The following is a 14,381-nucleotide window of genomic DNA, read 5'->3' as shown; positions in this document are numbered from 1 at the left end:
TTTTTTTTAACTTGGTTAGCCTGGCTAGAAGTTTAATAATTCTTTTTATATATTTTTTTCTTTTTATATTTTTGAAGAACTAACTTTTGTTTCATTGATTTTATTTTTTTCTGTTTGAAATTTCATTGATTTCTGCTCTGAATTTTATTATTTTTTTCTGCTTGTTTTAGCCTATTTATTTATGTATGTCACTTATTTCTTTTTAATTTCTTAACTTTTTTTGTTATGTTCAGTTAGCCAGCATGTATGATGTAGTATTCAGTGATTCATTAGTTGCATGTAATACCCAGGGCTCATGGGGCGCCTGGGTGGCTCAGTGGGTTAAAGCCTCTGCCTTCCACTCAGGTCATGATCGCAGGGTCCTGTGATCAAGCCTGGCATGGGCTCTCTGCTCAGCAGGGAGCCTGCTTCCCCCTCTCTCCCTGCCTGCCTCTCTGCCTACTTGTGATCTCTCAAATAAATAAATAAAATCTTAAAAAAAAATATCTAGTGCTCATCATAATACATGCCCTCCTTAATACCCAAAACCCTGTTACCCCCTCCTCCCTACCCTCTGAAACCCCCAGTTTGTTTCTCAGTGTCCTTAGTCTCTCATGGTTTGTCTCCTTCTCTGATTTCTCCTCCTTCAGATTTCCTTCCCTTCCCCTATGGTCCTCTGTGGTATTATGTTCCACATGTGAGTGAAACCATATGGTAACTGTTTTTCTCTGCTTGATTTACCTCACTTAGCATAAATCCACTCCAGTGAAATTGTTCTTTCTCCCAAGGTAGAATATTATACAATGAATTTTATATATTCTTTTCTAATAGATGTATTTAATGCTATAAACCTTTTTTATTTAATTATTTTTATTAACATATAATGTATTTTTTGCCCCAGGGGTAAATGTCTGTGAACCATCAGGCTTACACACTTCTCAGCACTCACCATAGCACATACCCTTCCCAATGTCCATAACCCAACCATCCTCTCCCTACCCCCCACCCCCCAGCAACCTTCAGTTTGTTTTGTGAGATTAAGAGTCTCTTATGGTTTGTCTCCCCCACATCTCATCTTGTTTCATTTTTTCCTTCCCTACCCCCCACAACCCCCTGCCCAGGCTCTCAAATTCCTCATATCTGAGAGATCATATGATAATTGTCTTTCTCTGATTGACTTATTTCACTCAGCGTGATACCCTCTAGTTCTATCCACATCATTGTTCTATAAACCTTCTAAATACTGATTTTGCTGCATCTCTCAAATTTTGATGAGGTGTATTTTTATTTTCAGTTTAAAATGAACTGAAATAAATACTGACTTTATTTTCAGTTTTTTTAATCTCCTGAGATTGCTTTGTTGCTACATGTGTAGAATAGAAGTGTGTTAAGTTCCACATCTCTGGGAATTTTCCAGTTGTCTTTCTGTTTCTGATTTCTACTTGAATTTCAGTGTGGTTTGATAACACACTTTGCATTATTTCTATCCTTTGAAACTGTTGAAGTTTTTATGGCGCAGAATACAGTCTATTTTGGTGAATAATGTTGTATGCATGTTTGGGAAGAATGTGTATTCTGTTGTTGGATGGAATATTTTATAAATCCTTATATTTATGGTTTAATGTTCAACAAGAGTGCTGAGACAAGTTACTGTGGGGGAGGGGAGGATAGTCTCAACAAATGGGGCTAGGACAATGGGGTATCCACACGCTAAAGAATGAAGTTGGGCCCCTATATCCCACCATATACAAAAATTATTTCAAGATGGTTCATAGGCTTAAATGTAAGAGATAAAGTTGTAAAACCCTCTGAAGAAAACAGGCATAAGTATTTGTGATGTTGGGTTAGGCAGTGGCTTCTTAGATACCAAACCAAAAGAAAAAGAGACACACACAAATAAATTGGACTTTATCAAAATTAAAAAACTTCTATGCTGCAAATGATACTCTCAAGAAAAGTAAGCAACCCATAGAATAGAAGAAAATTTTTGCAAATCATTTATCTGATAAAACACTTGTATCTAGAGTATTTAAAAAACTCTTAAAACTCAACAAGAATAAAAAATAACTAAGCCAATTAAAAACAGGGCAAAGGATTTTAATTGACATTTCTTCAAAGAAGATTCATGAATGGTCAATAGTTACATGAAAAGATGCCTAATAGTGATTAGGAAAATGCAAATCAAAACCATAGTGAGATACTACTTCATAATGTCTAGGTTGGAAAAAAAAGCAAAAAAGAGAGGGAGTGGAGGAAGAGAGGGAATAACAAGTGTGGCTGGGATGTGGAGAATTTGAAACTCTTCATAATTGCTGGTAGCATTATAAAATAGTACAACTTTGGAAAACAGTCCGGAAATTCTTTAAAAAAGTTATCACATGATCTAGCGTTTTACTTAGGTATTGTTAGGGACTGAATTGTGTCCTTCCAAAATTTATATTTGAAGCCCTGATCTCCAATGCAACTGCATTTGTATCTTGGGTCTTTAAGGAGGTAATTAAAGTTGAATGATGTTATAAGGGTAGGATCTTAATCTGATAAGACTACAGTACTTATAAGAAAAGGAAGAAACACAGCAATACTACCCCTGCCTATGTGCATGTACAAAGAAAAGGCCATTTGAAGATACAGTGAGAAGTTCGTTGTCTACAAGCTAAGAAAAGAGGAATTACCAGATACCAAGTCTGCTGGCACCTTGATCTTAGACTTGCAGTCTCTAGAACTATGATAAAATAAATTTCTATTGTTTAAGCCACCCAACCTGTGGTATTTTGTCATGGCAGCCCATGTGGACTAGTATATATCCCAGAGAAATGAATATATATGTTCACACAAAAATGTGCACATGGGGGGTCATAACGTATTCATATTAGCAAAAAAGTGGGAACAGCTTAAATGTCCATCAGTTGATGAGTGTGTAAACAAAATGTGGTATATCCATACAGTAGAATATTATTTTACAATAAAAAGAACAAAGTACTCACACATGCTATACGTGGTTGAGCTTGTGGATGAACATTATGCAAGTAAAAGAAACCAGCCACAGAAGGCCACACAGTGCATGATCCCACTTTTTTGAAATGTCCAGAATAGGCAAAATCCATAGGAACAGAAAGTAGATTAGTGGTTTTCAGGGGCTGAAGGGAGAGGGGAGTAGGGAATGCCTACTACTGGATATGGGGGTTCTTTTTGAGGTTATGAAAATATTGTAAAATTTGTTAGTGGTAATAATTGCACAATTATGTGAATAAACTAAAAACACTGAATTGTGCACTTGAAAGAAATATTGCTAATTTGGGTTATTCCAAAGTCTAGTACAGTGCCAGAATAGTATTTCATAGTCCCTATTCTTTTTCATATACGTATCTCCCAAATGTAAATGTGCAAAAATATTCAAAAAAAGTTTCAAAAACAAAAATGTTTTTGGCAATGTAGTGATTATTATACTGTGTTATAACCTGTCTTATTCCTTTCTAATATTCAAGTTGGTTGATTTGTACCAAGGGGTGTTTTGAAAAGAAAAAGAATGTGGATGGATGTGGTCTCATTCTGTGTTATTGTTGAATTTAGAAGACCCTATTTCTTTTTTTTTTGAGAGGGAAGAGGGGTGTAGGGCAGAGGGAGAGAGAAAATCTTTAAGCAGGCTCCATGCCATGTGTGGAGACTAGGTGGGGCTTGATCTCACAACCTTGAGTTCATGACCTGAGCTGAAATCAAGAGTTGGATGCTTAAATGACCGAACCACCCAGGCACCCCATAGAAGTCCCTAAATTTGAATGCAGTGATTCCTGGCCCTTTCTCTGGATTACAGTTTCCTAGGGAGATTTTCAGAATACCTGTGTATTCTCCACCCTAAATCTGAGTCAAATAGTTGCGAACTATTGTTTGAGTGGAGGTAGCTATCTTTAGAACTACATGTGGTTGTGATTACTGTGAGCCAACAGAGAATCAGCTGTAAATCAGTGGTTTTACAACTTTAGTGTGTGTAATAACTCATGAGGATAAAATGCAGATTCTAGTTCAATAGGCCTGAGATGGGTCCTGAGATTCTACCTTCTAAGAAGATCCCCAGTGATGCCCAGCTAATGATCCCCAAACCACATTTTCAGTTGTAAGAGTTGTATAATATATTTTCAAATGTGCAGGAGTGACAGCATGTAGTAAGAAGAAAATAAAGTAGTTGCATTATTGAATAAAGGGCTTCATGAAGAGAAGGAAGCAGGTAATTTCTTAAGAGATTAACTTTCATCTTGGTGAGGCTCTTCCACTGATTTGATAATCATTTAATGATTGGTCTGACTACTTTAGACTAACTTCACATACTTCTAGAATTTTTCTCATTTCATCTGTAGGATATGTAAAATATAGATTGTTATGGAGTTCTCATGATTTCTTTAGATATTATTCTGGCTGTTGATAGGATGACAAGGATGACAGAATCTAGTGAGGAAATATGAACAAATTTATTTTCTTTATTGAAATTGACATTATTGAAATTTTTGTGCTAGGTGTGATGTTGGGTTCTGGAGTTATAGAAATAAGTAAAACCTAGGCCCTGCTCTTAAAAAATTGACAGTCTATTAAGAATAGGGAGGCATGTAGGACTGATTTATGAATAGCTAACTAAAACACAGGAAGAAAATCATGTTCAATAGAAGTACACACAATGTGCTATGGAAAAGACAGTTAATTTCACCTGGGGAAAGGCTTCATTGATGACTGGATATTTAGAATTTTGAAACACTTTCTTCAAAATGTTCACATCTGTTTGCCAGTTTCTTAACTGCTTACTGACAGGAAGCTCACAGTCTGAACTCATCTGGGAATAAGATATTAGCATTACAGATCAGTTTTATGAAACTCCTAGAACTTTCTTCAAGGCATCCTTCATTTCTTTATTCCGGAGGCTGTAGATCATAGGGTTGAAAAAGGGGGTCAAAACTGAATAGAACAGAGTGGTGAACTTCTGCATTCCCTCTGCTTGTCCTGACCCTGGGCTCACATACGTCATCATGACAGAACCATAGAAGAGAAATACAACAGCCAGATGAGAGGAGCAGGTAGAAAAGGCCTTCTTCCCACCAGCAACTGAGGGCACCTGCACTACGGCCCTCAGCACTAGGGTATAGGAACCTATAATGTAGAAAAAGGTAGCAAAGATGAGGAGGGAACTCATGGTGCCACATATGAGAACTGTCCCTGGGATTGGGACACAGGCTGAAGCCAAGGCCAGCAGAGGACCCAGGTCACACAGAAAGTCATCAATTACATTTGGGCCACAAAATGGTAGCTGGGTAACAAGTATCACTGGGATCAGAAACCAGAGAAAACCATAGACCCAGCAAAAAATGACCAGGCTGCAGCAAAACTTAATAGTCATGACTGTGGGGTAGTGCAGGGGGTGGCAGATTGCCAGGAACCGGTCATAGGCCATGATTGACAGAAATAAACATTCAGTTGTGCCCAGTGAGAAGAAGAAGTACAACTGGAGGAGGCACCGGGCAAAGGAGATGGTTTTGGTCTGGGAGAGGAAGTTGGCCAGCATGTTGGGCACATCAGAGTTGACATAGCAGATTTCCAGAAAGGAGAAGTTGGCCAGCAGAATGTACATCGGGGTGTGCAGCCGGCGGTCCCAGCGCACTGCACACACGATGGCCATGTTTCCAAGGAGTGTCAGGATATAAGTCACAAAGAGTATGGAAAAGAGGAGGAACTGTATTTCCCAGCGGCAAGGGAAGCCCAAGAGGATGAATTCGCTCACAGTGTGAGAAATATTTCTGGCCTCTGAAGTCATTTCCTTCTGTCCTGTGAGGATTACAGCAGAAGTTATATGTACAGAGGGAATTATGCCTCCTGACTCCTCCCCAGGAGACAGCGCATTTTCTTAATAGGAGAGGGAGCCTGGACCAAGGGTTTCTATTTTTTTTTTTTGGGTGCTCCAAAAATACATTTGTTGAGTATACTCTTCTATAATTGACTCTTCACTTTTAAACTGCATACAGACCACCATCAATCTATATACTAAATATTGGTAAATATTTTGAAAAAAGTTTTCTTTATGTTAAAATAGAAATTCAGGTACTTCCTTTCTGCATCTCTCATTGGGGTGTCCAGTGTGCCCAGCTTTGGAGAACATTCTCTGTTGTCTAGCCTGTACAAAGAGGTGGCTGACTGAAGGTAAACTGAGATATAAACATTGACGTTGGCAATTCAACTACAAAACAAATTAGAATTGACAGCTTTACTGGACAAAACAGTATACTATCAGGGAGCCTGGGTGGCTCAGTGGGTTAAAGCCTCTGCCTTCGGCTCAGGTCATGATCCCAGGGTCCTGGGATCGAGTCCCTCATCGGCTCTCTGTTCAGTGGGGAGCCTGCTTCCTCCTCTCTCTCTGACTGATCTCTGCCTGCTTGTGATCTCTGTCAAATAAATAAATAAAATCTTAAAAACAAAACAAAACAGTGCTATAGGATAAGTGACAGAAATGAGAGAACATGAGGCTTTGAAGTCAGCTATGAAAATAACAACAGAGTGACTTTAAGCATGTTCCAATTTAGTTACATTAAGTGACCATTTATAGGCCATTAGTGTCTATTCTCTGTGTGTAGGATGCTGTCACATGGGCTCCAGGGTTTGATATTATTAGAACCATATGAGGGAGCCTTTGAAATGTGTGGGCTCCACCTGGGTTTGGGACCCACTGGTATGGCAGAGCACACATTTGGAGACATTACAGTTCTTGGCTTTGTACTGCCTAAGGAGTATTTTCTCAGGAAATAGCTTAGGTTCTGAGACTACGTTTCTTTCTCTTTAAAAATATGAATAATCATACTTCCACATCCTGGATGACCTGAAAATTGAATAAAATTATATATGCAAAAGCAGTTTAAAAATTATAAAATGCTACCTAAATATAAGCTATTCTAAGCTGTTCAGGGCTTATTCTGCTATATGTTACACTCCTTTGTAAATCTTATAAATTAGGCTTATTTTTAAAGTGCTAAAGAATGTTTTTCCTTGTGGAATTCTAGCCAGTGACAGGCTCAGGACATGTCTTATGTGTGTTGTGTTCCTGTGTGAGTACATGTGTATGTGTATGAATAAGAGCTGTTTCTCAGTCCTCTCAGACCACACCAAATGCAACTCCCTTAGAAGCTTCTTTTGAAGGCCATTTTTTGCCCATCAGACACACTAGAGGCTTCTTCTTAGTAGACTCTTTCTTGGCAAGGTCACCATTGCAGTCTTAGATGATAAGATCATTTTTCTGATGGCTACACCATAGTGGGTATTAAGGCTACATACTTCTGACCTGCAGAACTTCCTGGGGTATCCTTCCCCCAGTGCCCCTACCTGTGCCTGGGCCTTCTGTGGGATGTCCTGGGAAATGAGGATCAGACGTATGCAAGGGATCATAACAGAGGAGCACCAACAAATACTATTTCAAAATAGGCAGATTTTTGGAAATCAGCATCCTTTTCTCCCTCTGGTATTTCTGGATTTTGTGGCTTATTCAGCTCTGGAAAGTCTGGCTCTTCTTTTGAATACAAGGGAATAGAGACAAGATTATCTAAATTTTAGGTCTTGACTGAGGTTAAGTTAAACCCAGAAGAAGTTTGGAATATGCTGTGTCATCTCTGTTTCACCTTTTTCTTCCTTTCCCATTTTAGAAGCTCAGAAGTCAAATGCTCTATTCTGCTTTTCTTAAAACACCCATTTCTCTGGGTGGGAAAATCCAGTAAACTCATGCATAACCTGAACCCCTAGCATCTGTGAAGACTTTGGCAGTTTTCATTTTCCATGTTATGCACACAAGGGCATATGACAAGATGGCACCCACACCAAATATAATGGAGAAACATTTATGGGGGAAACTTGTAGACCTAGGATCCATTACAGGCATGCAGGCCCCTTTTATTTTGCTCACTATAACCATGGTGGCATACCAAAATCTAGGGATATTACATTTTAAGAAGGCACCTCAAGCCTTAAGCTCTGAGTTGTTGTTGTTGTTTTTGTTTTTTCTTTTTTTTTTTTTTTAGCAAAAGGATTAGGAAAGTGATAACTCCTCCACCAATGTGTCAGGATATAATATCAACATGAAGGAAACCTGGTTTAGTCCTGTCTCTAGTCTCAGAGTTTGGGGATGGAGTAGAGGTGCGCCAGCTCTTCTCCTAGTGTGATGGAGGTTGCAGTTCAAGCTTTGTGGTTGCAGCTCTAGGACATGCCAAGCTAATAGCAGGACTCCTTGCCTCAGTCATGTGAAGGAGACAGTCATTAAACAACAAGCAATGGATACTTCATTCCATTGAACTTTGTAGGAGGCAACTCACACTTTGGGAGGGTGGCTTGAAAGGGATTCTTTTGAACAAGTTAACCCTTATGTCTAGTTTTGGGGGAGCTTCTTAATTACTCTATAGGGGAGCCACAGCAAGGACTTTTGCCCCCATTTCATATATGAGGAAATAAAGACTCAAAGAGATTAAATGCCTGAGATTTCCAAACCAGTCAGTGACAGAGTCAGGACACGAGTCCATGCTTTCTGACTTTCATTTTACTGTCACTATTTTAAGGGAACTTCAGAGTAGATGTGTCCAGAATGTCTCCCATTCCAGAGAAAAAGTGCACTAAATTAAAAAAATGAATAATTGTTGGTGCTGTAGACATCACTGCATCATCTGAGAGGAGAGGTGTGATGTTTCCCAGCCTCTCCTCAAATTATACCACTTTGCTGGGATTGTGGTTTTTTTTTTCCTTTTATTTTTCATTTTTACATGGCACGTGCTCTCTCTCTCTCTTTGTAATAAGAAGTTAAAAGGCACACAAATATCATTCCGAGTATGGTAGTTACTTTACTCTTACCTGACTTTTCTTCTATGCAATGTTCAGCTTCTCTGTTGTGAGGAGGCTGGTTACCTTTTACCCATTTCTGAAAAATTAAGATAAATAATTAAAGAAGTATGAAAATAATATTTTTTTAAAGAGAAGGTATTAAGAAGGTGTGATAGACAGTGAGGACATGTAAGGGGGCTACAGGCATGCTTCTTTACAGTTTGGGGTGCTATAATTCTATTTGCTGCAGTCTTTGATTTATTAAAGACTTTTCATTATTGAAACTTTCTTCACCACTTAGATAATGTTATTCTATTTCTACACTGCCTGTCTGAGTCTCTGTTTTCCAGTTGTTCTAGCATGAAGGACAACTGATTCAATGGGCTATGTCCTAGGGATTCACTTCAGTAAAAAGTGGGATTCTGTTCTTTGTACTCTGGAGGAAATAAACTGTCAAATCTGACCTTGTATTTCTTGGAATAATGTATTGCTCATAATCATTGGCCTCAGAGATATCATGGGTTAAAGTGGGATCTACAAATTTATTGATCTGACTTTACTGAATCTTGGAGCAGGAAGTAACTTTAGGGATTCTGTGGTCTCTCTTCCTGCCAGCAGTAAGAGCCACTATCTTCTGCCTGCTTGCTGATTGTTCATCTAACTTCTGCTGGAACAATCCATGACAAAGAGCTCAATGAATGGCAGAACAGCTTTCATTTTGAGAAGTTGTAATAAACTTCCTAGTTCTCGCTTGCATTCTTGAGTCACATACCCATCTTGATTTGTCCCCTTGGTCTTGCTTACTTCTACTGCAGGGAAGGAAGGTTAACACAGTCCATCAGGATTTTGACTGTGCATGATCCTTCTTGATCTTCCAACAACTACAGAAGTAATAATTGAGCCACAGGAAGGCAGTAAGTACTGGTCCTGGAAGATCTGTGTTATTTCATTACATTATACTGATGCTCAGAATAAGTCTACACAGCATCACTTAAAAATATTTGAGGAAGGGATTCATGTCTTCTTTGAATCTTCTCAATTTATACTAAGCACTCTTGGTTTCTTTAACTGAATTTGACATAATTTACAGGGTGCTCACTATCCTGGTTGTCTTCTTTTGATCATACCCTTTGGAAGATGTGACCTTACTAAAAGCGAACACAGTACCCCTCATACTGTGTGACTGACACAGAGCATATATGTCATAAGTTCTTTTGCTCTAGAAACTCAGGCAGACTTAAGTTGACATTAGATTTTTTTAGACAGTAACTTTATACTCTTGACTGTTATTGAATTTTTATTTTGCCAAAGTCTTTAGAGTTTATTCACAAGAACTTCTTTAAAACAAGATTGGTCCTATCTGATGCTTGTGTCATTGAGTTTTCAAAGTGAGAGAGGTTAATAATTACTGAATTTTACCAAGTGTTTCAACCAATTAAGGTCTTAAGACTATCAAATAGTAGCTTTCTTTTCTATTTTTATTGCCTATAAATTTGATAAAATTTCTCATGTTTCACCTATGATTAAAATATGTAGAACATGAGAAAATTCTTTTTCATATCACTTAAAATTTTTCTACATCAGCATCTATTATTATCAACAATTGTTGATAGATGGCTAGGCTCAAAATATATAAGTAGTACAAAGGTGGTGAAAATGACAGTGTTATCTCTGGAAGACATTCTGGCATATATTATTAAATGGATGGTTTATGAAAAATTTTTAGAAGCAAATTTTAGGCTTAAAAACTGGTACTGTTACTCAATTTCAGTTTTTAAAATTTTTTTTTTCGTTCTCTAGAACCCTTTATAGAGATTCTAGTCATGGTCTCTCTGTATCTGGGTATATAATTTGTCTGGGTCTGAGAACTTATGTTTATTTATAATTTTTGAGTGCTGTTTTTCTAAATTGTCATATCAGTTCTCTCTTAAACATGTGTTCTCCATGCTTTGAAAAGAAGATCATTTTTTGGAGCTGGCCATATTTTAATTTAGATTGATGGGTGTCATGCCTTTCTCTCTCCAGAGGGCAGGAGATGGCCCAGTCTCTCTCTCTCTCTCTCTCTCTTTTTTTTTTTTAAATCTCATAAACCTTGCAAGTGAGGAGACTGTCTCACTACAATGCTATCAGCTATTGTTGTCAAGACCTTCTCATTTAGGTCTCAGTCCAGTGAAGAGCTCACTAAATTCCTTAGAGAAACTCATGCTTTTTTAATAAACACTTTATTTTACTGGTCTCTCTCTGTTTCTCTCTCTCTCTCTTTCTCATCATCTATTACTTTTTCCCCATAGAATTACTTCTTTTTTTTAAAATTTTTAAAAAGATTTTATTTATTTATTTGACAGGCAGAGATCACAAGTAGGCAGAGAGGCCGACAGAGAGAGAGAGGAGGAAGCAGGCTCCCTGCTGAGCAGAGAGCCCAATGAGGGGCTCGATCCCAGGACCCTGGGATCATGACCTAAGCCGAAGGCAGAGGCTTTAACCCACTGAGCCACCCAGGCGCCCCCCCCCCCCATAGAATTACTTCTAAGATGACAATATGAGGTGCCTCCTTAGCGCAGTAGGCAGCGCATCAATCTCATAAGATGACAATATGATTTGGTATTTCTGACCCTGGAAAATTTAAGAGCTGACTGTAATACTGCCCATCTTCCATAGTTTCAGTACATGTATCATTAAAGAATAATATTTCATACCATTTTCCATAAAATATTTTTAAATAGTAGCATTAATTTCTTGACTGCTGTCTTTGATGCACTTTAGTTCATTTTCTTTTAATGGTCATTTGCCAGCATTTATTGAACATTTATATGCTGGTACAGTCCTTTCAAGCTTATTTTCTAAACTTCATTTGGCTTTATAGCTAATCACTGATCTAAATGATTTCAAAGATACAATACAATTTCACTAACTACCTACTGAATTCTTGTATAATTTTCAATGCAAAAGATGTTTTGGGACATGTATTTATATTCTTGCATGGTGAAATATCTTAAAAATCAGAAATACTCCTTTCAGTAAAATTAAGGGGCATTTAAAGAAGTGAATATGTAATGTCAGTGTAAAAAATGTGAAAATTAACATCCCACATTTTTAGATGAAGGTTGGTAACTTAAAGTTGAAAAAGATAATTTTTCTTCTGCTTTTCAAATTAGCATAGGTCATCATTATACCAGTGTTGGTGAAGGTGCAATGAAATGACACTTGGAACTGTTGGGGGGAATATAAACTTGTAATTTTCTTTTCTGGTAGGAAATATGGAAATATCTAGACCTTTTAAAACCTCTGTACACATTAAAAAAAATCAAAGATGTAGAAAAAATTAATAATCAAGTTAATCATAGCAATGCAGAAGAATTTCTGGGAATCATGTTAAAATACAGATTCTGACTCAAAAGGAATAGATGGGGATTGGGATTCTAAATTTTTAAAAACATATAGAGAGTTTGAATCACTTTGTTATATATCTGACACTAATGTAACATTGTATAACTAATGTAACATAAAGTAAGTAATGTTGACTATACCCAAATGAAAAAAAAATCTAGAAAAAAGCAATAAGATAATGCTGATTCTTTGAATAATAAAAGTTTATAAAGTTCTTTATAGAGCTCTCTGTGTATTAAGGGTTTATGTAGTTCTTTATCTACATTTCTGTAAAGAAAGTAAATAATACAAAGGAACAGAAAAATTCCTGTAAAAATAAAAATAGTGGCAATTTTTCAAGGTCAAATGATAGGTTATATAATTCTTTTCTTTATACATGTCTATATTTCTTGAAATTTCTCTGAGTACGTGTATCACTTATAATCTCAAAAATAATTATCATAAAATATTGTTTTTGAAGGTACTTACTCTTCCGGATCTTCTACCTTCTTTGAGCACTTTTTATGAACTTTACTATTCCTGGGACATTCCAAGGTTCTGGGAAGCCCATGATCTGTGTCATGTTTGACTTGCCATGTAAGGTCTCATCCCCCTTCAATTACTACTTGGATTTAAACTCAATGAAGTCAGCCTCTGTGCCAAGGTTGAGGAGAAAGGGAAGGTTCCCAACAGGGCATCTTGAAGCTGCATTTTACTTTTGGGTGACCAATACCAATTCATAAATCTAGGGCAGGGATTAGAAGTTACATTAAAAAAAAATCAAGTGCAACTTGAGAAATGATAACTGTCAGCTCCTGGAGAGGATTGTGTTGTTACTCCTCTCTCATTAGAAAGAGTCATAGCGTATCCTCAGTCTACTTTTCTTCCCTAAAAGAAACAAAAAAGAAACTGAAATTAGTTTCCATTTTGGGTTTTACTTTCCTCCAGTAAATTTTATGGAGAATGCTGTAGTTTAGAATAAAGGTCACAAAAGCCATGACAATAGTAGAACCAGAGCAAATGAAGGCAATAAAATTATCTTTTTACTTTTTGCCTTTCGAGTTGACAACCTTTGAAAGTAATGATTTCTTCTTCAACTAGGAAGGTAGAAAGGTACTTTCTTAGACTCAGATTTCCACACTCAAAATATGACATATTTTTCTCTGTCCCACATTCATGCAATATGGGCACCTGACCTTTGTTGAAGGGGTTGATTCAAGAACTGATGGAGAATAGGAGTCAGGGACTGCTGATAAACATTTCCCTTGGATCTGAGTTCCATCCCTTGTGCTTTCACTTTCAGTGCATTTGGGGAAACGAGTTTTTGGAAGTTGGAGAAGATGTGTTTCCCCCCTCCCCGCTTCTAACAGTGATGAGAATGAAAACTGAGATTCTCTACTTGTCCCTCTGAAACTCTTGCTGGGCCAAAGCCAGCTTACCTAAAGGGATTCTTTGCTGAGGTTTCCTCAGCTGTATGGACATTACCCCAAGGACACATGTTTTGATGATTATTTTCCCAAACATCTAACACTCCTTTTCTCATATTGGATTAGCAAGTCTACTCCCATCTGTTGACACTGTCCATTTGACATGCAATTCTGTCTCTTTCTGCAATTAAAAGGATACCTATTTTGATTACTCATTTTTAAATTCTGAATCCAAAATCAGTCCACACCCATAGCTGTTCTTTTACTTTGCCATACAAATACTAGCAGTTAATATTTATTGAAAGATTGCTTTGTTATAGGCAGTAAAATGAATACATTTTTTGAATAAGTCATTTAACTCCCATAATAATCCAACATGTTAAATATTAGTTATTTTTATTTTATAGGTGAAGTCATTGAAGATTAGATAATTTATTCAAGGTTTCACATCTAATAAGTGAGAATGCCAATAACTGAATTTAGTTCTGAGAGCAGAACCCGAGTTCTCAAATACTAAACTATTTACCCTGCATCTGTACTTGCCAGAGAAGGAAAACAGTGCTTACTGATAACTCATCTCATGCCAGGCACTGTGACAAAATTCTTACATATAAGTTATTTTATTTTTCCTTGAAACATTCTGTGTGTTCGATATCACTGTTGTAATTTTTAAAAATTCTGATTATCAAAGTAATATATATTAACACAAAAATTTGGAAGATTCAGAAAAGCTGAGTGCTAAAAAATTACTGATAATTTTATCAAGTAGACATAAATTCA

At 37.1% G+C, this 14,381-nt stretch overlaps 1 protein-coding gene across 1 annotated transcript; it reads right to left on the bottom strand.

Moving 5' to 3' along the window:
* Nucleotides 1–4,831: 4,831 nt before the first annotated feature.
* Nucleotides 4,832–5,773, bottom strand: LOC116867536 (olfactory receptor 11H6-like). The gene has a single exon (XM_032857158.1). The coding sequence runs from the start codon at nucleotides 5,771–5,773 to the stop codon at nucleotides 4,832–4,834; it is 942 nt and encodes a 313-aa protein (XP_032713049.1).
* Nucleotides 5,774–14,381: the final 8,608 nt, after the last annotated feature.

This window comes from Lontra canadensis, unplaced genomic scaffold (genome assembly GCF_010015895.1).
Source record: "Lontra canadensis isolate GAN:19392208 unplaced genomic scaffold, GSC_riverotter_1.0 scaffold12, whole genome shotgun sequence".
Classification (NCBI taxonomy): domain Eukaryota; kingdom Metazoa; phylum Chordata; class Mammalia; order Carnivora; family Mustelidae; genus Lontra; species Lontra canadensis.
This window is presented reverse-complemented; position numbering and strand designations above follow the sequence as displayed.